At 46.2% G+C, this 26878-nt stretch overlaps 1 protein-coding gene across 4 annotated transcripts; it reads right to left on the bottom strand.

Annotated features, from left to right (window-relative positions):
* Window positions 1–8: 8 nt before the first annotated feature.
* On the bottom strand, window positions 9–25014 carry DGKA (diacylglycerol kinase alpha). Of its 4 annotated transcripts, none has more exons than XM_036018848.1 (24): window positions 24870–25014; window positions 19302–19449; window positions 18802–18875; window positions 18339–18471; window positions 18014–18088; window positions 17515–17564; window positions 17078–17152; window positions 16766–16885; window positions 16538–16652; window positions 15938–16026; window positions 15700–15819; window positions 15376–15474; window positions 15111–15194; window positions 14800–14873; window positions 14564–14638; window positions 14072–14157; window positions 13892–13981; window positions 2201–2361; window positions 1894–1958; window positions 1570–1660; window positions 1086–1284; window positions 860–980; window positions 607–667; window positions 9–341 (listed from the first exon to the last, which is right to left on the bottom strand). In XM_036018848.1, exons 2-24 carry the CDS (start codon window positions 19363–19365, stop codon window positions 258–260), a joined length of 2205 nt encoding a protein of 734 aa, XP_035874741.1. In that variant the 5' UTR covers window positions 19366–19449; window positions 24870–25014; the 3' UTR covers window positions 9–257. The 4 variants fall into 4 exon arrangements, with proteins under 4 accessions (XP_035874741.1, XP_028388101.1, XP_028388103.1 ...); XM_028532300.2 differs by lacking the exon at window positions 24870–25014 and adding an exon at window positions 24044–24145; XM_028532302.1 differs by lacking the exon at window positions 24870–25014 and adding an exon at window positions 19802–19907.
* Window positions 25015–26878: the final 1864 nt, after the last annotated feature.

Here is a 26878-nt window from a genome sequence, read left to right on the forward strand (position 1 = left end):
TGCCAGTAGGAGGAAAAAGTAATTTTATTCAGATGAGGCACTTTCAATGTATGTGTTTGTGGTGTGTGTGTGTGTGTGTGCGCGCGCACACACGTATACAAGGGGCATAGTGGAGGTGGTGCAGGACAATAAATACTGTGAGGGTAAAGAAGCCCTCCTCTGAGCTGGCAGGAGGGCACGGCAGCAGTATACAGAGCCTACAGAGTACAGTCCAGGGAGGTGGGCTCAAGGCTGTCTTGGAGGCTGAGGTGTCCCCCTCAACACAAGAAGCCAAAGAAATTGGAGGAACGGGGGGGTGGGCCCATGAGCATGGGCATCTGGTTCCTGTGGGTGATCTTGATCTGGAAGGGAAGGGGGCAGGTTCAGATGCAGAACTTGGTGTCTTGGGGCTGGAGCAGCAGAGATTTGGGGGAAGACCTGCGGGGTTCAGGGTGGGTTGCTGGGGCCCTAGAGAAGCCGTGGTAGAACGGCCACGGGCTGAGAAATCAGGGTATAAGAGGAATGGTATGCAGGGTAACTTAGGAGGAAGTAGAGAAGCTATGGAATAGAGGTTTAGGATCCATGGAGCCTGATGGTTCAGTTTTTACAGACACGGGCAATACTCACTGTACAGGGCGTCTGCATCCAGGGTTCTCCATCAATTTGCATGGGAAGGGTTTTTGTGGTGCTGTGGGAGGTCAAGGCAGATTGGAGGATTTCTTTACCAATGGAATACTAAAGCTCTGTTTCTTAGGTTGGCTTTCAGAACCCTTAGTACTGAGGAGGATCTCCTAGTATAGCCCCTCTCCTCCTGTGCCATGACCCTGGTGCTCTTGGCTCCCCTCCTTCCCTCAGAGCCCCTGGCCAGAGTTTTCCTTACTGAAAGGTGATCTCAGAGCACTTGGCCAGCCGATGTCCAGCATTCTTTAGCTTGGTATAGATCTGGCCCATCTCGATTGCACCCTCCAGACCTACTACTTCCAGCCGCTTGTCGCTTAGGTCTGGGGGTGGAAAGTAGTGACATAGCTTTTGCAGAAGCAGGGTGCCTCCGAAGACAATCACACCCTTAGTCCTACTCCCTCAGCTTCCAAAGCTGCTCCTCTCACCTGGTACACTGGTTTTCAGGATGTCAGGGTCGGTGATGACTTTAGCTGCAGATCCTAAGGCCTGGTTGATCCCATGGGTGTCCCCATGGGGTCTCTTGGTATCACCCCAGAGATTGGAGCCACCATGTGTGCTAGGAATGTTCAGCACTGCAATGCCTTCTAGAGACAGGGTGCTCAGATCCAGCGGTTTCCCACAGATCTGAGGGTAGGAGAAAAGAGATTCTTATCTCATGATATAATCAAGGATGTGACAGCTTCCTCCACTAAATAACATTGATCAGAAAGGCCAGGATTTTAAGTTTTGCAAGGGATGGAGAGAAATAAGGACTGGTATATCTTGAGAACTTGGGAACTCAAAATTGGAGAGCTGAGAGATCAAAGTAGAGGTTCAAGAATATGGGAAGTTCTTGAGGGCACCTGTGGAGGAGGAAACTAAGATATAACAAGCTGAAAAGGATATAGGGTTAGGTTTCATCATACCCACCTCAACTGTCAAAGACTCCTCCAGCTTTTTGCATGTTGAGAAGATGGATTCAGATGTAGCAAATTCGAAGTACCATAGCTTGTTCTTCATTCTGTATCAGTCCCAACACAAGGCCCGGTAGGAAGGGGACAAGTTACACAGTTGGCAGGGGTGAGCTAAATGACAGGGAAGGGCATCAACCTCCTGACTCCAGTCCCACGTGCAAATCTTTAGGCTGACGAGTTTCCTAGAGGTGCCACTGCTCTTCTAAGTGCTCTGGTCACACTTGGCCACAACCTATCCCTGCCACGATGTATACCCACCCCCAGCCCAACTTTCCCTCACCTGCTGTTGAACTTCTCAGGACATTTCTCTCGCATCATGTGGAATCTGTGAGCGATAGAGGCATCCTGTGGAGTGCAGGGCATGTAAAGTCAGAGGCCTGCCTCCTCTCAGCACAGAACTTTCTTTAACTCTCCCATTTGGGAGCAGTATGTTTCATGTTCTTTTCTTGTAACTCACATCACTGGACCTCACCCCAAATTTTCCTTTGTCACAGCTCCCTTAACTTCTATCTTCCCAGTCTGCCCTCTTCCAGCCTGTGCCTGCTTAATCCCCACTTCCTCCCTTTCCCCGAGCCCACTCCACTGACCACACCAATGGAGAAGTAGTTATTGATGATCTGAAAGGGGACTGGGTCACTCTTTTCTTCAGTTTGTTGGGGTATCACCTCCACAGACCATCGATCCATATGTACCACCTTACTCGTCTCTATATCCTTGAGGATCTTCCCCAAATTCTGTCCCTCATACCCTAGGGATAGGGGAGAAGACAGGTTAGCCCTGAGCCCCAGGTCCCAGAGGGACCTCTTCTTAGCTCCCAGCTCCATAAATTCTCAGAGATCGTCTGCCCTGGTTCTGTAGACCCTCCCAGCCCTTGCTACTGAAATTGCAGGGTGCTTGGGCATGGCTCCCATGAACCAATCTCCCATGGACCTTGCCGACTCTTTTCCCCACACTGTCATGGAGGACGCATGTTCCCAATGTATGTACACATCTAACAATAATGCCCAAGTTCATTTGGAACATTAGAGAAGATAGCCAGAAAAATTAAAGTGAGTGATGAATGGGGATAATTTTTCTCTCTCTTTCTCTCTCCCCTCTTCTCTCCCTGACACTTTCTCTTCTCATTCAACCAGATCGAATACAGTGTAAAGCAATAGTGTCTAAACAGTGTGATACTGGCACAGTGAATAGAATAAAAAGTAAAGAACTGAGTGCCCAGAAATAGGCTCATGTCCATAAAAGAATTTAGTATATGATGACATTTCAAATAAGGAAAAGATTATTCAATAAATGATGCTGGGTGCAAAAGTTACTCTTTATACCAAAATAAATTCAAGATGCATGAAAGAATTTAAATGTAAAATAAGGAAGCAAAATTTGTACTAGAAGAAAACACAAGTGAATGTTTTAACAATCTGAGTAGAAAAGTTCTTTCTAAACTATAATACAAAGAAAGGAGCCAAAACAGGGAAAGACTGATTTAACACAATTACATTAAAATTAAAAATTTTTGCCCTGGCTGGCGTAGCTCAGTGGATTGGGCGCGGGCTGGGAACCAAAGTGTCCCAGGTTTGATTTCCAGCCAGGGTACATGCCTGGGTTGCAGGCCATAACCCCCAGCAACCGCACATTGGTGTTTCTCTCTCTCTATCTCCCTCCCTTCCCTCTCTAAAAATAAATAAATAAATAAATAATTAAAAACTTTTGTATGGTTAAATAAATAACATTTTTTAAAAGACAAAATTGCAGCACATTTAACAGATTAACTTCCTCAACATTCATAAAAGCTTACAGGGGCCCTGGCTGGTGAGGCTCGGTGGACTGAGTGCTAGCCTGTGAACCAGAGTCACTGGTTTGGTTCCCAGTCAGGGCACATGCCTGGGTTGCAGGCCAAGTCCCTAGTAGGGGGCATGCAAGAGGCAATCACACACTGATGTTTCTCTCCCTCTCTTTCTTCCTCCCTTCCGCTCTCTAAATAAATAAAATATTTTTTAAAAGATTAAAAAAAAAGAAAAAGAAAGGCTTACAGGGTGAAGATGGTGGTGTAGGTAAACTGGATTGTCTCCTTGCACAACCACATCAAAATTACAACTAAACTTTAGAACAACCACCACTCAGAACCATCAGAAAGCGAGATGAATGGAAGTCCTACAACTATGGAATTAAAGAAGAAACCACACTGAGACTGGTAGGAGGGGTGGAGATGTGGAACAAGCTGGTCCCACACCCATGTGTGGCAGATAAAAATCAGGAGGGATATCTTAGGAGTGAGGGGTCCCAGCCCCACACTAGGCCCCCACAGCCCAGGGTTCCAGTGCCATGAAGATAAGTCTCCATAACTTCTGGCTGTAAAAACCAGTGAGGATGGAAGCTGTAGAAGACAGAAACTTCTGCAATCCCAGGCAGTTCCTCTGACAGGGCCTGCACACAGGTTGACTCGAACTAGTGAGTGCAGCATGGGGATAGCAGATTGAAAGGCATCAGAGACATACAGGGAGAAAATGAATTGTGCAGCATCAGAGCAAGAGCTGGGGGGCAGCTTTCTCTCACACAGAAGTGGTGGCAGAAGCCATTGTTCCTTTTCTGAGCTCCCACCCCACCCCCAGAGTTGGCAGGCAGGTGCCATATCTGACTTGCCATCAATGTGGCTCACACTGTCTACCCGACCCTGGTGGTTCTCCGAAGCCCTGACGCACCCAACTTTCCAGCCCATGCACGCTGTTTCCAGTGGCTTTTTTATATGAATGGACTGTCTTGGCTTTTGCTTCTTATTTTCCTAGATTCTCTCAAACAAGCAGCATCTGGCTTCAGCAAACCCCATACCTCCTGCTAACATGCCCCAGGCCTTGCACTAGAGGCAGCTAGCCTTGGTTCACAGCTTGGCCTCACCTGGGCGCCTCTAAGCCCAGCACAAGTAGCAGCCATCTGCAGATTGCTTTGTAGCTTATGCTGTGTGACTCTGGGCAGAATACAATTGGTGGCTGGCCTTGGATATGCCAACAGCAATCAAGGTTCAACTATAATAGGAGGGTGTACACAGCATACACTGTGGGCATACCTTGAATACCCAACTTGGTTAATAGGGGAGGCTGTGCCACTGAACTGTACAGGACACCTACTACATTAGGCCACTCTACCAAGCCTTGGAGATGTAGCAGCTCTACCTAACACATAGTACAAACACATGGAGGCTGCCAAAATCAGAAGACAAAGAAACAAGGCCCAAATAAAAGAGCAAAACAAACTCCAGAAAAAGAACTAAACACAATGGAAACAAGCAATCTACTAGATGCAGAGTTGAAAACACTGGTTATAAGGATAGTCAATGAACTTAGAGAGAACCTCAACAGCATTTTAAAAATCCAGTTAGAAATGAAGGACACTAATTGAAATAAAGAACAATTTACATAGAGTTAACAATAGAGTAGATAAAGCTGAGAATCAAAACAGCAATTTGGAATATAAGGAAGTAAAAAACAACCAATCAAAACAAAAACAAGAGCCCTGGCTGGTGTGGCTCAGTAGATTGAGCACTGGTCTGAGAATCCAAAGGTTGCTGGTTCGATTTCTGGTCAGGGCACATGCCTGGGTTGCAGGCCAGGCCCCTGGTTGGGGGTGTGTGAGAGGCAACCACAGACTGATATTTATCTCCTTCTCTTTCTCCCTCCCTTCCCCTCTTTCTAAAAATAAATAAATAAAATCTTTTAAAAAACAAACAAGAAAAAAGAATCCCCCAAAATGAGGATAGTGTAAGGAGCCCTTGGGATGACTTCAAGTATACCAACAGTCACATCATGGGGGTTCTGGAAAGAGAAGAGAAAGAGCAAGAAATTGGAAACCTAGGTACAGATTCAAAACAGTTTTCAGCTTCCAGCCAAGATGGAGGTGTAGGTAGATAAAATTTGCTTCCTTGCACAACCAAAAGGATAACAACCAATTTTAAAACAAAAAACAACCAGAACTGACAGAAAATTGAACTGTATGGAAGTCCAACATCCAAGGAGTTAAAGAAGAAACGTTCATCTGGACTGGTGGGAGAGGCAGAGATGGGTGGCTGGGGTAGAGAGGATGCACAGCAAGGAGGCAGCTGGTGTACTGGGTGGCCCCACATTTGTGTGCAGATAAACTGGGAGGAACAATTGAGAAGACAGACAGACCATGCAATCCAGGGTCCAGTGCTAGCAAAAGGAAGCTTCAAAAACTTCTGGCTGTAAAAATCTGTGGGGACTGCAGCAGCAGAAGAAACTGCCAGTCTCACAGGAGAGTCCATTGGAGGGGCCCATGGAATCCTAAAACATACACAAACCCACCCAACCAGGAATAGGCACCAGGGCAACACCAGAAAGGGCACAATTTGCTTGTGGGAAGTGAGGGAAGTGACTGAAAGTGGGGTGAGAGCAGGACAAGCAGCATTGTTCCTTCTCTGACCCCTCCCCCAAATACAGCACAACAACCCAGCAAAGTGTGTTGCCCCCACCCTGGTGAATACTTAAGGCTCCACCCCTTGCAACATAACAGGTGTACCCAGACAAAGAAATATGGCTCAAATGAAAGAACAGAGCAAAACTCTAGAAAAAGAACTAAGCAATGAGGAGATAGCTAACCTATCAGATACAGCGTTCAAAACACTAGTAAGCAAGATGTTCACAGAAATGACTAAGTACAGACACGAAATAGAGGAAGAAGTGAAGGCTATACAAAATGAAATAAAGAAAAACATACAGGGAACCAACAGTGAAGGGAAGAAAACCAGGACTCAGATCAACAATTTGGAACAAAAGGAAGACATAAACACTCAATCAGGACAGAATGAAGAAATAAGAATTTTTTAAAAATTATTTATTTATTTTTAGAGAGGCAAGGCAGGGAGATAGAGAGAGAGAGAGAAACTTCAATGTGCGGTTGCTAGGGGTTATGGCCTGCAACCCAGGTTGTACCCTGGCTGGGAATTGAACCTGAGACACTTTGATTCACAGCCCGCGCTCAATCCACTGAGCTACTCCAGCCAGGGTGAAGAAATAAGAATTTGTAAAAAATGAGGAGAGGCTTAGGAAACTCTGGGGCAATTTTAAATATTCCAACATCCAAATCATAGAGGTGCCAGAAGAACAGGAAGAGCAAGAAATTGAAAACTTATTTGAAAAAATCATCAAAGAAAATTTCCCCAATCTGGCAAAGGAAATAAACATACAAGCCCAGGAAGCTCAGAGAATCTCAAATAAGTTGAACCCAAAGAGGAACCAAGGCACACCATAATTAAATTACCCAAGGTCAAAGATGAGAGAATCATAAAAACAGGAAGAGAAAAGAAGAGAGTTACCTACAAAGGAGTTCCCATGAAACTATCAGCTGATTTCTCGAAAGAAACCTTGCAGGCAAGAAGGGGCTGGAAAGAAGTATTTGAAGTCATGAAAGGCAAGGACCTACCTCCAACATTACTCTATCCAGCAAAGCTCTCATTTAGAATGGAAGGGCAGACAAAGTGCTTCTCAGATAAGGTCAAGTTAAACCAAAACCTTATTACATGAAATGTCAAAGGGACTTATCTAAGAAAAAGAAGATCAAAACTGAACAATAAAATGACAACAAAGTACATTTTACTGTATGAACAGTAAAATGACAACACAGTACATCTGTGGGGATGTACATCTGTTGTACAAAGTCACAACTTTCAACAACTGAACCTAAAAAACAAAAACAACTAGAATAAGAACAGAATCACAGAAATGGAGATCACATGGAGGGTTATCAGCAGGGATGTGGAGGGGAGCAAAGGGGAAAAAGATACAGGGAATAAGAAGCATAATTGGTAAGTATATATAAATAGACAGGGGGAGGTTAAGAATAGTATAGTAAATGGAGAAGCCAAAAAACTTGTATGTTCGACTTATGGACATGAACTGGGGGCAGGGGGGAATGCTGGAGGAAATGAAGGTATCACACACAGGTGGATAAAGGGGAGAAAAAATGGGCCAACTGTAATAGCATAATCAATAAAATATAGTTAAAATAAATAAAATAAAATGCCAAAGGTTAAAAACAAAGAGAGACTTCTTAAAAGTAGCAAGAGAAAAGTAGTTAGTTATCTACAAGCAAGCTCCCATAAAACTGTCAGCTGATTTCTCAAAAGAAACCTTGCAGGCTAGAAGGGATTGGCGAGAAATATTCAAAGTGATGAGAAGCAATGACCTATAACTAAGATTACTCTACCCAGCAAAGCTATCATTTAGAATGGAAGGGCAGATAACGTACTTCCAAGACAAGATAAAGCTAAAGAAGTTCACCATCACCAGACCAGTATTATATGAAATGTTAAAGGGTCTTCTTTAAGAAGACCAACAATATGAACAACAAAATGGCAATAAATACTTATATCAACAATTGAGTCTAAAAAAAACCAAAATAAACAAGCAAGCAGAACAGAAACACAATCATAGATACAGAGAATATTTTGATGGTTACCAGATGTGGGCGGGGGCAGTTAGGGTATAGTGAAAAAGGTCAAGGGATTAAGAAGCACAAATTAGTCAAAGAACATATATGCATGACCCATGGACATGGACAACAGTGTGGGGATTGCCTCAGGAAGTGGCAGGGGGTTGGGTAGATCGGGGCAAAGGGGGAAAGCTGGGACAACTGTAATAGCATAAATGATAAGATATGATTTTTAAAAAACCTCACATCCCTGGCCAGGTGGCTCAGCTGGTTGGAGCATCGTCCCGTACACCAAAAGGTTGCAGGTTGGATCCTCGGTCAGGGCACATACCTAGATTTAGGTTTTGATCCCTGGTTGGGGCACGGATAGGAAGGCAACTGATCCATGTTTCTCTCCCAGATTGATGTTTCTCTGTCTCTCCATCTCTCTCTCTGTCTGTCTGTCTCTCTCCCTTTCTTTCTAAAATCAATAAGCATATCCTCAGGTGAGGATTAAAAATAAACAAATAAATAAAAAGTGTTCTTTAAAAAACATATGTTATTAGCCCTGACTGGTGTGGCTCAATGGATTTAGCACCAGCCTGCGAAACAAAGGGTTGCAGTTTGACTCCTCCCAGTCAGGGCACAGGCCTGGGTTACAGGCCAGACCCCCAGTTGGGGGGGCCATGAGAGGCAGCCACACATTCATGTTTCTAGCTCCCTTCCCCTCTGTCTAAAAATAAATAAATAAAATCTTTAAAAAGGTTATGTTATTATATTTATAAAGTCAATAGAAAAATGGGCAAATAACACAAACAAGCCAATCACAGAAGAAATACCAATAACCAATTTTCATATTAAAGATGCTCAATATTATTAATTAAAAGAATTGCAAATTAAAACAATTAGTAACTTCTCATTGCCTATCAGAGTGATCAAGTATAAAGAGATTGAGAAAACCAAGTGTTAAGGAGGCCATGGCCTTGGCTGGTGTGGCTCAGTGGATTGAGTACTGGCCTGTGAACTGAATGGTCGCTGGTTTGATTCCCCATCAGGGCACATGCTAGGGCCGTGGGCCAGGTCCCCATTTGGGGGCTTGCGAGAAGCAGCTGAACAATGTTTCTCTCCCTCTTTTTCTCCCTCCCTTCCCCTATCTGTAAAAATAATAAATAAATAAATAGATAAATAGATAAATGAATAAATAAATAAATAAATAAATATAGGGTGCTGTGAATAAACTGGCACTCTCATTTGCTGTTAGTTGGAGCATATATTGGTGTTTCATTTTTGGAAGGTAATTTGGCAAATTTTATCAAAATGTTATCAGATTTTATCAAAACATATCCTTTGATGCAGCAATTCCACTTACAGGAATTTCACCTACAGAAACTAACACACACATGCCCAAAGATGGATGTACAAGGAAGTTTGCTGAGTTATTTCTAAAATGGCAAAAAATCTGGAAACAATCTAAATGCTGGTCAGCAGGGGAAGGTTATATAGATGATGGCAAATTCATGCCATTGAAATAATGTGCAGCCAGTGAATGCAGAATGAAATCTATATGTGCTAACATGGAAATGTTTCCAAGACACATTATGCAATGAAGAACCAGAAAAATCTGGGTGATATAATCTCATTTATGTTTGTTTAAAAGTTGTGTGTGTGTGTGTGCATGTAAAAACAGAAACATTAGTGCAAATAAGAAACAGTGGTTACCTCTGGGAGTACGAGGAGTTTGGTGAGGAGCAGGGAAGAAGAGACCTGTATGTGAAGACTTACACATTTTACTTTAAAAATTTTTTTTACTGTGAAAATGTACTGATGTATTATTTGTGTCTTTTTTTAAAGAAAATAACTGATCAAACATAAAATATTCATACTCTTTGAGCCAGCAATTTCACTTCTTGAAATCTCTCCTAGAGAAATTCTCACATCTGTGTGCAGAGACAGACATGCAATGGTGTTCACTGCATGTGGTTTGTAATAAAAAACTGAATGCTACCCAAACGTCTATCAATAGGGGACTGGTTAAATAAATTATGACAGGTGCTCTTACTCCCGGGAACACACCCATGCCTTTCTTTCTTCTCAAGCACGAATCTCCTAAACTCTAAGGGACCCCATGAGACGTGTGACCAGGGGAGCAATGGGCAGCAGCTGCTCATCCCAGGCTAACGCCCCGAACCTGTTTCCAGGGCCCCCTTCTCTCTGACTTTCTGGTGAGCTAACAAGCAGCTCTGCCTTGGCTCACTTCTGTCACTATGACTTTTACTTCTGCAGCCCAGCGAGGCTCATTTCTTTCTTATAAAGTTTCTAGAGAGTCAAAGCAGCCCCATCTAGGCTCTCTTCTGTTGCTTCTTCTATCCTACACCCTTCCTTGTTTCACTGTCCCCAGCTTTAATAAACGTAGTCTCCAAAAATAAATAAATAAATAAATAAATAAATAAATAGCCTTGGCTGGCATGGCTCAGTGGATTGAGTGCTGGCCTGTGAACCAAAGGGTGGCTGGTTCGATTCCCTGTCAGGGCACATGCCTGGGTTACAGGCCAGGTCCCCAGTAGGGGGCGCATGAGAGGCAACCACACTTAATGGTTCCCTCTCTTTCTTTCTCCCTTCCTCTCCTACTAAGAATAAATAAAATAAAATCTTTAAAAAAATAATGACATATTCATGCAATGCAATGCTATTCTGTAACAAAAAGAGTGAGGAAAACCTGAATATTCTGAAATATAATGCTAATCAAGATGAATTGTTTAGTTAAAAAAAAGAAGAAAATAATCTGTAAAATGATCTCATTGTTTAAATGCGGTTTAGAATATGTCTAGGAAAAAAACATGAAAAAATAGATTTCAAAACTTTAGGGAGTAGAGTACAGGGAACTTTCACTTTCTTGGCATGTATATCTGATACGTTTAAATTATTTTTTACCACAAGCATGTATTATTTTTGTAATCAGGAAGAAAAAGATTACGAAAATGGGTCTTCACTTCCTCACATTCCATTGATTTCAACCCACTGTAACTTGCCTTTCACCATATCACCCTGTCGAAACTCTTCTGGCAAAGACTGCCCATGATTCCTGCCAAAGCCAATAGTATATCTTTAGTTCTTGTCTTAACTCATGAAACTATTCAGTTGGCTTCTAAAATAGTACTCTCTAAGTTACAGAGCACCCTCTCTGACTGCTCCTTCTTACTCTGTGGTGGGAAGAATAACGGCACCTCAAAGATGTCCACCTCCACAATCTGTAAATATGCTGCCTTACATGGCAAAAGAGACTCTGCAGATGTGATTAAAATAAGAATTTTTTTTTTAAAGATTATTTATTTATTTATTTTTAGAGAGGGAAGGGAGGGAGATAGAAAGAGTGAAACATCAATGTGAGGCCGCTGGGGATTATGGCCTGCAACCCAGGCATGTGCCCCGACCGGGAACCGAACCCGCAATGCCCTGGTTCGCAGCCCACGCTCAATCCACTGAGCTACACCAGCCAGGGCAGAATTTTTAAATGAGGAGATTATCCTGGCTTATCTGGGTGGGCTCAGTGTAATCACAGGGTCCTTATAAGTGAGAGAGAAAGGCTGGGACAGGAGTCAGGGGACAAAAGACAACAGAAGCGGAGGAACGAGAACACTGCTGGTTGCAAGGGGCGCCGCAAGCTAAGCCATGCAGACAGCCTCTAGCCACTGGAAAAGGCAAGACGAGGGATTCTCCCCCAGAGCCTCCAGAAAAGACACAGTCCTGCCAACACCTTGACTTTAGTGCAGTGGGGCCTATTTTGGACTTTTGATCCTCAGAACTTTAAGATGATAAATTTGTGTTGTTTTAAGCTACTGTTTGTGGTGATTTGTTATAGTAGAAATAGGACACTAATACAGACTCTTAATAATTCATCTTCTTCTGCCCAACCCTTACATAGGGTGTTTATCAGGATCTTCCTGTTTTTGTCCACCTTCTCTTAACTCTTTCCCTGGTAACTTGTCTATTCTCAGGACATCAGTTACTTCCCAGGAGCAGGTGACTCTTGAACCAGTATCTTCAGCCTGGCTTTTCTCCTAAATTCTTAACATTGATTTCTAACTACCTACCACACATCTCCATCTGGGTGCTCCACTGACACCTCAATTCAGCATGTCTAAAAATGAATCTTTCTCCCTTAAACTGGTCCACCTCCTGCATCCCGTATCTTAATAAATGGCATCCCCTCTTCCCAGTTCACAAACCTAGGAAATGTCACTAACTTGTCTTCACCTCCTCCATCATAATCCATTAGTTACCAAATATTGTGGCTTTCACTTCATGAACGCCACTGCCGTGGCCTTGGCTTTTGCGTTCATCATCTCCTAGCTAGACTATCATGGTACAGGTAACGTCCTATCCCATTTCCTTCCTCCAACCCATCCTCCACAGAACTCCCACATTCCTTCCATCTTCCCCTCTGCACATCTTAGGATTTTTTTTTCAATATCAAATTTTCATTAGTGCTGTATTTATATCCTTATTTTCATGATTCAGATTGCATAAGCAGAAACTGCCTATGAGAGTCTCATTTGCAGAACACACAGTGAAAACTCAAAACACATGCTTTCAAAGTGTCTAATATTGTCAATGAAAAACAGAGTCAAATGCTGAGGATTTAAAAGCTGGCCAGAATAATTGGTCATATGTTTATACACAAGATTTAAATTGTAATATGTATTCAGAGATATTTCTACTTTCTGGAATAATACTTTATATAGAGAGAAATTTTATTATATATAGACAGTGTAATATTTTATGTATGTCTTTCATAAGTTTAAGAGTTCCTCACAGTTCAGGAATTGCACATTCAAATTCCTCAGTGGTTAGAAAGATAAAGTGAATGAGTAGATAGTAGTAGCCCAGGGGATTGTGGTGAATTAAAGAATGCATAACTCAGTTCTTAGAAATAATCAAAGTCAAAAAACATTAAAGCACTGCAAGGCAAACAATACAAATCATTCCTGTGGGCCGTCAGCTTTCACACTCTAGCAGGATAAAGTCAAAACTCCGCAGCACGGCATTACAACCCTCCATAGTCTGGAGTCTACTTGACTCAGCTGCCCACTGCCCACTCTGCACCCTGTGTGCCAGTCACAGTGAATGACTCACACTTTCCCTAAGGCACCACCTCATTGTTCGGAGGCTCCAATGACTTTACACAGTTTCTTCCACCCAAAATGTTTTCCTCTCCCCTTAGCAGACCCCTGTTCTATAACCTCCTGCCACATCTCAGAGCTGGACTCTGAATCCAACAGCCTGCCACTCCTGGACACCTGAGACTCAACCTGCCCCACGCTGACCTCTTTACCTACCAATGCTATCCCTTCGACTCTTTCTTTTTGAAGAAAGTAAAAGACTAGTAGTGGGAGTGCAGTTAGAAGACTGTTGCAATAAACTGGGGAAGAAATTATGATGAATGACTAAGTGACCTGATTAATTGGTTGAATGAATGAAGGAATCATGGCCAAGCTCCCCACTACCTCCATCACTCAGCATCTGGCTTAGCTCTTATACAACCTTTCTTATTCCCACATTGTCTTCCCTCCATCCCCATATTCCCTGATGCTCTGAGCCCTCAGAGTTGGTTGGGAGAAATAGAAGGCTATTTTCAGGTTTATAAGAAGAGGACCATCACTCTTTACCCTTCTAAGTTTAGACTGTTGTCCTTGTTTCTTCCAAAGTTCTCTTCCTTTGGGACAATCCACTCTGGTACCCACCCATCAGTGCCTCTTCTTCCCCAACTTTGTCTGTACACCAGATGCCTAGATACTTTCTAGGCGTGTCTTTTCCTTCCAACCCAACTCCACCCATCTCCCAGGAAAACATTTCTAATAATTTACCTCCACCCCATCTGAGGCATCGGGCGAGGTCATTTCCAGTGCCCAGGGGCAACACGGCAACAGGAGGCACAACAGGCAAGTTGGCTTTGTCTGGGGAGGCAATGGGGAGATGGATGGGAGGGAGTTAGCTCTGGAAGGCCACTGCCCAAGTGCTCTTCCCGGGGTTCTCTCTGCACTGACCAATGGTCTCTAGGATCCAGCCTACTGTGCCATCTCCACCACACACCAAAATCCGATAATCAGGAATTTCTCTGAAGAATCTAAGGCTGAGACAAAAGGCAAGAGGGAAAATGAGGAAGGATAACAGGAACTAGGCTGCTCAACTCCTGAGCAGGCAGAGTACTCCTTTCCTGCACTTTCTTTATAACCTCTGTCAAAACACATATTTCTATTAAGGGCAGAGAAACAGTACAACAGGGAAAGTTATAGGTGCTCCTCAGTGGTTAGGGAGAAATTGGTATCTCCATCTTTTGAGAGCAGAATAATAATGAGCCAGAGCACTCAGAAGTGAGAATACTCAGTGACCTTAGAAAAACTAACATTCTGAATTCTGGCTTTTTGGGGTCCCCTGGCCCTCCCCTCCCAACATGCACTCTTCCCTGCTCTCTCTGAACACCTAAAGACAGGCAGACACACACAAACACTCTGATACAGCTCCTGACCTTCACTCACCCGGGCTCAGGCCCATCCTTTAGGAGGTTGAACACCTGTCGAGGGTTTAGCAGATACTGGAATTTCCAAAGCACCCTGTGTGAGGGAAAAAGGAAAGCTCATGGCAGGGGATGGAATTTCTGTACCCCACCCTGTTGATTTCCTCCTCAAGGCATATCCCTTCTATATACACAGATTCCCAGTCTCTGTTGGTCCTCTCCTCCGATATTAGGAGACTCAGTATTATGTCTTCTCACCTCTCTCCCTGCTTCCCGCCACTCTTAGGGTTGACGAAGACCAGAAGTGGGTGGGTGTTAGCAACAGGGTCAATCTGCATGGGGGAAGAAAACAAGGATAAGGAACGCCAGATTTTATTAGAGTTCAGATGGATCCTGGAGATGGGAACAGATGGTTGTCATTTCCTCAAGATATTCTTCCCCTCCTCTACCAGGATGGGGCATCTGTAGAGAGGCACAGTTCCCCAGGTTTTCCACTTCATCCCCCCCAAGAGGGCTCCAGTGAAGGAAAACGGCTCCCGCCAGGAAACCCAAGCCTCTCAGCCTTGTACCCGCAGAGCCTCAGACGTGCTCAAATTTACATCATCCACGATCTTCTGGCTTGTTTTGCTAGTTTTATGCTCTTGTCCAGAAGCCTAGGAAGGGAAGCAAAGGGAAGGAAAATAGGATTGTGTGGGAATCCCTAAACAGATGAGGGTCTGACTTGAATCCTAAAAGGATAATAAGCTCTCTGCTCTCAGTGGCATTGTGTGTGTGTGTATTTTCAAAGCGGGGAAGCACTCTTGTCCCCTCCCAGTCACTGCCCACAGGTCTCACCAGGACGCTGGGGTAGATGGAAGATGGGGGCAGAATGTGGTCCCGGAGCAGCCCACAGTCACACTCATGGCCCATGGTCTGCAGGCAGTCATCGTGAATCTGAAAGACGAGGTTGGCATGGAGAGTTCCTGGAGGAAATCCTGTCAGCTCTCAACTTGGGGTTCTGGTACTGGAAAGAGAGCTTTGGGAGCAGGGGCAACTGTGGCTGTAAGAGATACACTAGCCCGAAGGCGAGAAGACTAGAGAAGCCTAGCAGAGGGGAGGACAGAGGGCAGCTTAAGCAGGGGTTCCAAAGCACAGCCTGCAGATAGCTCCTGAACTGACCTCTAGGTGGCACCACACACAATGTAGCCCGACTAGACCATGGTAGGTTCGGATTTTTTTCTGACAGCGGTCACATCTTCCTGACAAACATCCTCCTCGCACCCACACATGTGATTGGACCTTGAGGAGAAAGGTAATCTCTGTCTGAGAGGGCTTGAGCAAGGACTGAGGATAGCCAAGGGCCAAGGGCCAAGGGCCAGGCTCCGGGTGGTGATGGGGTAGGCACGGGGTCACTCACACCAATGTCCTTCCGAGACTTGGCGTAGGTGCTGACTTCACAAGGCAGGGCCTTCATGGTGCACTGGTCGTGAACGGTGTACTTACAGACTGGGCGAGGGGGAAGAAGGTAAGAGCCTTAGCTGCAGCCCCTCCCTCTATTTCCTCCCTACCTGGGGGTACGGTGGGACCACTCACTGAAACAAGACATATAATCCCTTGCTGTGAGGGTCTGGGAGAGAATTAAAGTTGGGGGTGGGGGCTCTTCCGCTGAAAAGAGCAATTGCTACTGCATGCCTACCCCTACTCCATCCGTGTGCCAGTAACTGGGAGGGATGATGCCAAGGGGGCCCAGGTGTAACAACGACGATAACAACTCATTTTTATTGCAGTGTTAATAGCAGGTGCATGCACTGGGTGAAGCACTTTTCTTGCATAAACTTATTTAATGCTCACAATTACCTCATTTTCAGTTGAGGAAACGAAGGTTTAACTAGGTCACATAATTGGTCAGTGGCAGAGTCAGGATTCAAACCTAGGTCTCACTGAGTTCAGAGTGCCATGCTTCCGCAGATAGCTGGGCTGTCCCTCTGCCCCCGCACTCCCAGGCCCCATTACTCACGGTTACAGCACAGCCCCTGTTTGCCAAGACCAATGCTTGACTCGCACAGGTTGCAGTAGACTGGTCGGGGGAACCTCTTGGGTCTCCACATGTGCTGCCCATTGTCCTTCAGGGTCTAGGAGGGCACAGCAGATGCTGGGGAGTGTCTAAGCCGTTAGAGGGCTAACCTCTGGCAAGCATGACCTATGGCAGCTGCCTTAACCATCCTCACAAGTCACTCCTACTCACCATCTCCAGACCCAGCAGCACTAGGAGTGGCACGGTAGTGGCCCCAGCCCGGAGCCACTCGGCTAGCGAAACAGAGCCACTGCCATCATAGTCAATCTCTTTCATCATTTCCTGAAGAATCTGAGCAGAGAATGGGGGGACTTTTGGCATGAGTGGCCCCTCAAATCTAACACCTCTCCACAGCCCCCAGGATACCAAGCCCAGCCATCCTAGCCAAGGGAACCAGGCTGCCTGTCATAAATGGGGTAAAGTAGGTGCAGGACTTACCAGGGAAACAGTACAAGAAGGGACATGAAGGAAGAGCTGCCTTACCGGCCTCAGCTCAGACACATCCCAATCCAGGTATTCAGCCACTCGCATCATCTGTATGATAATTTTGTCCACTTCCTGGGGGCCAAGAGAGTAAGAGCCACAGCCATATCCCACCTCACTACCACCATTCAAATCGTTCTCTAGATACCAGGGTTCTGGGTTCCACCCCCAGACCTGCCACTCATTCCCAGGTGCTTGTGCTGAGTAAAGGAGTATCTATGTGTGAATACTATTTGCAAGGCAGCCCCCAATTCATGTCTCCAGCCTCCTCTTTTAGGGGTCAAGAGCTTGGAACCTACTCCCAAATTTAGTCCTAGAGGACTCAACTTCTCCCTCTAGTTTCCTCTGTTTCTTAAGATCCTGGAAGAGTTGGGACAGGAGAGCACAGACAAATGGACACATACTCCCTTGCCCAGCATACAGGTCCCCCAACTCACTGAGCTGTCCAGGATCCCATTTCTGTCCGTGTCGTACAGCTTGAAGGTGACTGTGGGGTGTTTTAGGGGGGCCAGGATCAGTTTGTGAGGGATACCCAAAGAATCCATAACAGAATACAGGGGAAACAAAAAGATAGGGAGAAACCTTTCGGAAGGAGAGCCCAGAGCTTGGGGCTGGGGCTGAAAAAGGAGATAAAAAGGGAGGGGAAACAGGCCTGGATTCTAACCTGATAGGGGAGATAGTACACACCTTCCACATCCCAAGAACACCCCAGGCCACCTACATGAAAATGTATAAAACGTAGGAACTTGGGTGGCTATGATGGATGGTAGTAGGTGTAAGGAATCTGGGGGAACAGAGGAAATGGGCCCATTCTTTGGCCCCTCCATAGCTTTATCAGGCTTTAGGAATCCTGAAAAAATGAGGGAAGGAGGGCTGGGGAATACCCTCTCTCCCTTCACCTTTCCTCCCCTCTCCCAGTCCAGAATGGCCACTCACATTCCAGCTTGTCTTCTGGCCGGCCACCCTCCAGAAGAGAAAAGTAGCAGGAGACATCACTGAGACATACCACATCTGGTTACAAAAAGTACAGCAGATTTGAGGTTAGGCTTCCCTCCACTCTGGCTCTTGTGTTTTTCTTTATTTATCCCAACCCTTCCCTTTAACTTTGCTTCCTCCAACTCTCAGACAAGCCGGGCCAACCTCTACCTCTTGCCCCCAACCCTGACCCCAACATGTGACTCGATTCAGCTCTTAGGCCAAACCCACACTAATCTGACTCTTCTTCAGGAGGCCTAGCCCATTCCCACCTATATGACCATACCTTTTTTTGCAGTCTCTTCTAAGGAGTAACTAGTCTGGAAGGACTGAAACAGTGCCCGGCTTAGGTGACTGGGAACATCATCCACTTCCAGATAGATTTTCAGGAATTGCCGGAATCCCTCATAGCCAATGGCCTACAATGAGAGCAACTGTTACCCCGGGGAGTCTGCAGGATGGGAGTTGGGGGTTGAAGATGAGGAGTGGTAGGTACAGAGACAGTCAGTGCAGAGCTGAGAAGCATCCAAGGCAGGAGTATGGTTTCTTGGGTTGAGTCCTGAATTAATAGAATATCTTGCTTTGTCCTAAATCTATAGCTGCAGTAACAATGGATGTTGGGGTATCTCAAGGGAGGAGAGCAAGGGATGGGCCCAGAATAATCCCTGGAAGTTGGGGATCCCAATGGAGTAGCAAAAACAAAGATGGGAGGAGTTGGTTCAGGAAAAGATTTCCTAGCTGCCACTCACATCTTCTTGGAGATATTTAGCCATTTCACCATCCTCAAAGAGCTTTAGGACATCACTGACCTTCTTAGTGGAGTCTAGGTGTGAAGAGAGTGAAAGAAGAGCATTAGTCTGGTTTGGATCGCCCTGCCCTCTGCCAGTGTCCCACCCAGACATCCAACAGGAAAAAAGATTCAAGGGGCAAAGAAAGAAGAAATTCTGAAATACATAGAAATACAGAAGAGAAAAACATTTCAGATCCTCCAAAGTGGTGCCCTCTTTACTTTCTTCTCTGAGACTTGGAGAAGGCAGTCAAGGTTCAGAGAAGGTGGGTGGAGAGCTGAGACCCCTGGCATCTCCCCATCTCCCTCTCCTCCTTTTCCCAGTTGTGGGTATATCTTAGGAGTTTACTGGGACACAGCCTCTGGGGAAACTGGGGAAGGGGGTGGGGGAGAATGAGAAGGAAGAGGAGTGGTTCTCTGGGGTAAGATCTTCAGAAGTAAAGGACTGAAAGAAAGACTCACATTCCATATATTTTTGCAGCTGGGCAAAATCATTGGGGCTTATTAGGCCCGCCTCCTTGGCCATCTTTTCTTTTTCCTTAAGGATGGCCACAAAGGTAGCTTGGAGGTAGTACTTTTGGTGCCTGGACCTCCACTTCCCAGGGAGGGTCTGGAAGAGGACAAGAGCATGGGCCTGAAAAGCCAGCAGTGTCTCTTTGGTCCTGTCTACTCAGTTAATTCTCCACTTCCACTATTATTTTTGTTTTTTCCTTTTCTCTGATTCTCTCCCTTTCCTTGTGCCCCTCTCCATATGTCTCTCTCTCTCCCTGACAGACTCTGTCCTCGGTTTCTGAATCATCTTTCTCTCCTTCCATTTTGGAATCCTTCTCCGGGTCTCTGATTCCCACCCCGCCCCCCACCCCAATCTGTCTAAATTCATCTCTGACCATCCTCACCTTCCCGCTCCCACCCATGCTTTCCCGGTGTATGTCTTCCCGAGTGTGGCTCTCGCCTGCTTCTACCTTTTCTCCCCCACCCCATTCTCTTCAGTCTCTCCCGGGCCTGAGCTCTCTCCCATGACGGATCCCACAGTACCCGCCCTCTGGCCCCCCGTGTGGTCTTAACTCCGCTGCCATCACGCCTTCCGGGCCACGACCCCATTTTGCTCCGCCTCCAGCCTCGGTCTCCAGCCCCGCTCCGCCACCCACGCCCAGCAACGACCTCTAGCGCTTCTGACGCGTGCGACACAGAACCACCTCTGGCGGGAGGGGGTCTCCAGCCGCGGCTTCGCCTCGCCTCGCCTCGCCTCGCCTCGCCCCGCTGGGGAAGGGCGGGGAGCCAGGCGCCGGAGATTGGGAGGAGGTAGGAGAAGACTGAGCACCTGCCTGGCTTCCCAGTTCCAGGAGGGTTAAGCTGAATGCGGGAGTGTCAGATTCTGGGGTCTTTCTTTTGTCCTGTTAGGTTAGCTAGCAGTGTTTAGGGAGCCCCTACTTTTGGCTATGGGGCCCAGAGACCAAACAGGGATCATCACGTGGATCATGCTGACCGCTGGCCCCAGGGCTAAGTAGTAGAGGGCAACTTGCCTTGAGGATTAAAAAACAGCAATAACATCGCCTCTGGGCCTTTTGGCTAAGATCAAATGTAAAAAACAGCAACAACAATATCTCACATTAATATAGCACAGCATAGTGTAGCACCGTTTGGGACTCAAACAGAACTAGGGTTAGTCATATCTGGGTTCCATGCTTAGCTCTGAGACTTGGGCAAATTACACCTATAAAAGCGGGAGAATGATACCTATTTTTCACAGTTGTGAGGATTGTCAAATAACGTATAAAAAGTACCTAGCATATAGAAGGCTTATAAGAAATGGTAGCTATTACTGTATTAACATTAAAATCAAATTCTACAAGGTAAAAAAAAAAATATTGGGATAGCCATGCTACAGATGCAGAAACTAGAGCTCCAAGAGGTTGGGACTTCCCAAGGCAGGTGACAAATGGAGGAACCAAAGCTTCAGCCTAAGAACTGTGTGGCAGGGGCCCCTGCTTGTCTTTCTATCCTTTTGTTCCACTCTCCCCTTCACACACTGCCTTTCGGTCTCACTGCCCTCCTTTCTGTTCCTCAAGCATACTGAATTCTGCTCTGCTCGGGGCCATGAGATGTACTTACTGCTCTATCTGCCTGGAACGCACTTCCACACTCTCGGGAGGGCTGACTTCTCACCTAAGCTGAAATGTCAGCTCCTCCAAGAGACCTTCCCCAACCATTGCATCCTGAAGTAGTCCCCTCCTTTGCACAGCACCTCCCTTTGTTTCTTTCATAGAACTTATCACAACTGGAAATTATCTTGTTCATTGATTTTCTTCTTTAATCATTTTTCAATCACAGTTGATCTGCGTATTATATTAGCTACAGATGGCAACCCAATGACTAGACCTTATATAACTAAGTGATCTTCCTGAGAAATCTCACACCTACTTTCTTCTTTGTTTACTGTTTTCCTTCTCTTACCAAAATGTAAGTTCCACCAGGGCAGGAACTTAATCTTATTAACCTCTCTGTGCCCAATACCTGAAACAGTGTTCAGCATTTGGTAGGTGCTCCAAATTGGTTGTAGAAATAGTTGTGTAAAGTTAGGGAATCACATTTTGGGACTATTAATATAAATGTGGTTAAATAGGATGCCAGATTGTCCATTCTATCAGGGGGATCCATAAGATGATTTGGAGCACATACAGTAGGTACTAAATAAATATTTGTTAAATGAATGAATGATGCTAAAAAGCACTTATTATTGTACTCAATCAAGAGCTCTGACCTTCTGCCTCCTTTCTACCCACTTATTTAGGGCTTTTTGGATTAGGCTCAAGGAGGCAGTTAGGACCTATGAAAACTTCCTTTCTGATGGTGCAAGAATCTACTCTGTAGCCTCTGCCCTTTGGACAGCTTTGTTGCCAACCTCTACGTGGTATACTGTTCCTCTTCTGGGGGCTCTCTGGGAACACTCAGAAATGGGTTCTGGGACTGATCTGGAGAAAGGGCTCCACCCATCAGGCCCTTTTCCATGACCATAATCCAATTTCTACTGCCAGAAGATCTAATGAATACATAATAGTTTTATGGCTAATGGGGCCTATATGGCTTAATTAGCTGCTCTGATTACCCTTGGAGAGTCTTAGATGGTTCCAAGGTTCTAAGAAATGGAATCTGAGTGAGAAAGAGACAGGGAGAGAGCAAACAAGGGACAATAGGATACGATAGTTCTCTCTTTTCAAAATAACCCTTCCTAGCTACCCCCCACCCGCCGCAGGTCTTAAATGTAGTATACAGTTGAGGTTAAGAGAGTGAACTTTTGAATTAGATAAGCATGGATTAGAATCCTAGCTCTTGGGTGAATTATTTCATCTCCCTGAACCTCTTTCCTCATTCGTAAAATGGGGACTTGGAAATCAGTCACAATGTGGGGATTAAATAAGATACTACATGCAACATACTTAGCAAACTTCATGACACAGAAAAACTCTATAAATTCTAACTATTATTATTATTACTATTATTTTATTATAATACAAGGGGGTACCTAGAGAAGCACACACGTGGAGATTAGAAAAAATGATGTCTTTGACCCAGGAAGGTATAAATTCTAGAGACTTCCAACAGCAGCGAAGCCCAGTTGCACACCTCCCCCCTGTCAGGCACAGACATGTTAGTATCAGGATCCTGCATTTTGCCTGTGGGAGGGTGAGGAGGTAGCTAGAAACTATACTGTCAGGGTCCAGGGATACCCCTGGGCTGAGACCTTGGATATAAGGGTTCCTGGGATCTTTTTGGTTATTCTCCTGTTGCTGAAAGACAGCAAACTGCAGGATCCTGGGAGACTAATGACCTGTAACAAGTCCAGTTTTGTCCTCCCGCTCCATCCCAACCCTGTGTCTATAACCTGGGCTAGTCCAGGCGACTGCCAGGGCTGGGAGGGTGGGGTCTGCTGCCTGCCGCCAGCTACTGGTGACTCACCCTTGCCTTCCCTCCTTTGGTTTCCCTGCCTGCCTCTTCTCACTTGGGGTGAGAAAGTTAGAAGTTGACTTTAGAAGTTGACTTGGAGGCACAGAATCCTAGGAGATCCTCAGAATTGAGAAGAAACTGAGGCCCAGAGACAAAACAACCCTCTCAGGGTTACACCCAGATTCTACACATCCTGTCCTTTTCGTTCATTCCATTAAATCTTAGTGCCTTTGGTTTTCTAGATCTTACTTTAAATACTAAATACTGAAATTGCTGGTAAACAAAAGATGAATATAATTTCCAAAGCCAGTGCTAACCTTTCAAATCTCCCTTTTCACTTCTACACTAATTGCTCACATTCCAAGTTCCATAAATTTACCATTCCTCAAGAATCAGCTATGCCCCCAGAATATGCAGACTGACCCAGCAAGGAAGCCGGGGACCAGACGCTTGTTCTGGAGGCCCAGGACTGACTTCTGAAGTCCTTCACCACCCCAGGACCTGCCTCCCTCCTCTTTCCCAGGAGGGTCTACTCTTCCCTGCTCATCCCTGCACCTAGTTAGTGGCCCCTGAGAGGGAAACGTTTGGCTTGTTGGCTAGATGCCTCAAAATTCATTAAATCTCCACAAACCTCACAGATGGCAGTGTTGCCTGATTCAGGGGGTGGTGTTTGTGTGGGGGGGTGGCGGGGGGGGGTGCTATCGTGTAGTACAGGAGGAAGTTCTGATGTTGGCATAGTTGGGGATGATGTGGGCTCAGTCGTTCTGAGGGTGAGGAGATGCCCAATAATATTTGCATTTCTTCCTCTATTTCAATGTGAAAAACGGGATTCAGACCCAGGCAGTTTCAGAAACTTCCCCGTGACAGGTGTGCAAAAGATACGTGTGGGAAGTTGGGGACCAAGAGGCCAAACAAGAACCCTTCTCCACCCATGCAGCACTGTAGAGGTTCCAAAACGGACTTAACTCGCACTCTGGTGCCTGAGAGCCAAGCTTCACCCTCCCTCCAAGAGAGCGAGAGGGATGAAGGGGAAGGTTCGGAGGGAACCCTGCCCACAGGGCTCCGGGCTCCGGGCTCCGGCCCAGCCCTCCCCCTGCCCCCGCGTCCTGGCGCTAACCCTGCTAGCTACCCGCTCCAGCGGTCGCGCTTCCTCCTTCTCTTCCCCGCAGCCCTACCCCAGCCAGAGGGGCGTCCCCTCCTGCGGCCCCCGCCCCTGCTGCTCGGATAGGGCGGGCCGCAGGGTCTTGCGGGGTCCCTACCTTGCCTGCGGAGGGCGCGTGGTCGGAGCCTGAGCGCGGCACCCGAGCTGGAGAGCGAGCTGGGATGGAGGGGACGGGCCAGGCAGACACAGGCGCCGCGGGGCCGCCCCTCTCCTGACGACACAGATACCCGTCCCCCGCCCCGGCCGGCCCGCCCGCGTACGCGATGCCCCCAACTCCGGGATGCGAGTCTGCAGAGGTGCAGGTTTCCAGTTCACCAAACCTCATTTACCCCCTCTCCCGAATATCTCCAGAGCTCTGGGCTGTGCCTCTTTCTCCACATCCTGCGCTTCTCATCTTCTTCCCGCCCTGAGGCCAACTGTTTGTTTTCTCTTCCTTACAATCACATTCAGCCTTTCCCTTCATTCCAACCCTGGGAGACCAAGACGGGGAGCCGGGCCGCCTGTGGTACAGCTTGGCAGCTGCCCACCCAGCCAGTCTCACCCTCTCCTAATTGATGCTATCCAGAAACTTTCCTTCCCAACTTCTTTCCATCCACTCTTGGCTAAATTCATACTCAGGCCATCCCACAGCAGCAAGGCCGGAGTTCCAGACTCCACACCCTGAGACCCAAACACTCACCCCACCAGCAATATGGGCTCCACACCTTTGACAGTACTTGAGCGAACCTACCCACCTTTGCCTCCAGGTTCCTCACCTTGGTAAAACCAAGACCCCAGACATTTCACACTTGTTTTCCCAAGTTTAAGGACACCTCCTTCTCTCAAAACTCAGATTATCCCCTCGATTCTGGAGTGGAGGTACAAAGAGCACTCTGGTCTGTGTCCACCTACCTGTTCTTCATGCTCTAACCCTCCCACTTTACCTGCTAGCCTTGGCGGATGGTACAGAAGGCCTCAGTCAAAAGGAGGGGTGAAAAGAGATCCTTTCAGCTTCTCCTGTCTGGAGTCTGTTACGAAGTTGTTAAGACTCTGGGGGCAGCATGGTAGCAAAGCTCGTAGAGCGAGGGAGAGAGACAGAGGCCTAGGGACTTACCGGTAGGAACTGGGGACCCTGGCATCCTGCTCCCTAGCCCCGCCCCACCCAAACCCCCTCCTGTCCTTCACCGAAGTAGCGCACCAAAACAAAGGCTTGAGTTCCTGGAATCTTCCCTTTCACACCTGGTGGTGGAAGAAAGGGGGAAGGGAGAGCTCTGACTGGAAGGGTACATGTGCATGTTCTATGTACATTGTGTGTGTGTGTACACACATACTGTAATGTGCACCCACATTTTAGTACTAATTCCCATGTATAATGTGCACCCTTATTTTTCCCTCACAAATTTAGGCAAAAAAGTGTGCATTATACGTGGCCAAATACGGGGTGAATATACACACACTTATAATGTATACATACTTTGGTGGGGGCTGAAGAGGAGGCATGAATGTATGAGGACCTCTAGTGGAAATGGAAGAGTCCAAGCAGTTTTTGATCATTTCAAGACAGGCTTGTTGGAAGAGACTCCTCCATTTTTATCAGAAATATAGCTGCTAAGCCCTGGCTGGCATAGCTCAGTGGATTGAGCGCGGGCTGGGAACCAAAGTGTCCCAGGTTCGATTCCCAGCCAGGGTACATTCCTGGGTTGCAGGCCATAACCCCCAGCAAGCGCACATTGATGTTTCTCTCTCTCTTTCTCTCTCTCTCTCTCTCTCTCTCCCCCTTCCTTCCCTCTCTAAAAATAAATAAATAAAATCTAAAAAAAAAAAAAATTTTTAAAAAAGAAATATAGCTGCTGTGTAATGGGGTTTGGGAGTACTGTTGTTGCACCTGAACTGAAGATCTGAGGTAGGGGTTGGAGAGGGTTTGTCTCTCTTCTCCTGAGTCCCCTCCAATCTTAAAAAGACACAGGCCCTGCCACTTCTCATCTTTCATCCCCCCTTCCTAAAATATGACCTCCTTAGTCACAAGGAATCATACATTTTTTTGAAGGCTTATTTTGCACCAGGTCCTGTACTTAGTCATAAGCAGACCTATTTTGTTCCAGTTCCTATACTTAGTTCTGCAACGCAGCCAAAGACATAGCCTCACTTAGGGGCCACAACAAAGAGTGGCTTTGGTGTGTGCATGCGCGCGTGCGTAAAGGGCCTCCCAAGTCTAAGCCATCCTAAACAAACATACAATATGTTAAGAACAAGTTCCCTAGCCCCTATTCCAATCAGTTTCCGCCCCATGAACCTCTCATCTAGAAATACTGGAACAATACTAATCCTCAAAGCACTCAGCTTTCCTTGCAAATAACACTTGCAGTGATACAACCTATGTATGATCTGTTTCTCCATCATTCTCAGATATGTCCCTACATGAAATTAAAGAGTTCCCTTTTAAGACATTATTTGATACTTCAAAGTAAGGCATGAGGTGATCTCTCTAATAAGGAATAAGATGGAATCAGTCATACTCTAAGCTTCTTTGTGTCTTCTTTAGGATCTGTGCCCCATCATCCCCTAAGTCAGTTATTGGTGGGGGTGTGAGGAAGAGAGGCTAAGTAACATCTAAGGAGGAGGTGTCTAATGACTATAGTTCCAGGTGCTCATTTCTTTAATCAACCACATCAAAAAAATCACAAAGAAAGAAACCGCAACGAACAAAGGGAAAGGAAAAAACAACAGCCTTGTTCTCCACAGCCTCTTCTTTCCTTTCTTCCTCCTCAGGGTGGGGGGCCACATCCGGGGCCCAGGGCTGGGTCCAAGGCAGGTCTGCTAGGTAGACAACTAAGTTTCATTTCCTGTCAACCCCAGAGCTGAAGCAGGGTGTCTGAGGGCATCGTGGGGGCCTAGGGTTGGATAGTCAACAGGCGCCACTTTAGGATTGATTCCCTCTTGCAGAATGGTCCAT

The sequence above is a fragment of the Phyllostomus discolor genome, chromosome 2, assembly GCF_004126475.2.
Source record: "Phyllostomus discolor isolate MPI-MPIP mPhyDis1 chromosome 2, mPhyDis1.pri.v3, whole genome shotgun sequence".
Lineage (NCBI taxonomy): Eukaryota > Metazoa > Chordata > Mammalia > Chiroptera > Phyllostomidae > Phyllostomus > Phyllostomus discolor.

Excerpts from the sequence above, each read along its gene's own strand:
- DGKA (XM_036018848.1), bottom strand. The coding sequence starts at position 19,365 with ATGGCCAAGGAGGCGGGCCTAATAAGCCCCAATGATTTTGCCCAGCTG. Across the intron at positions 14,158-14,563 it reads AAGGATGGGCCTGAGCCCGG|CCTTAGATTCTTCAGAGAAA; the intron begins GTGAGTGAAGGT and ends CTTTTGTCTCAG. Across the intron at positions 981-1,085 it reads CCTGAAAACCAGTGTACCAG|ACCTAAGCGACAAGCGGCTG; the intron begins GTGAGAGGAGCA and ends TTCCACCCCCAG.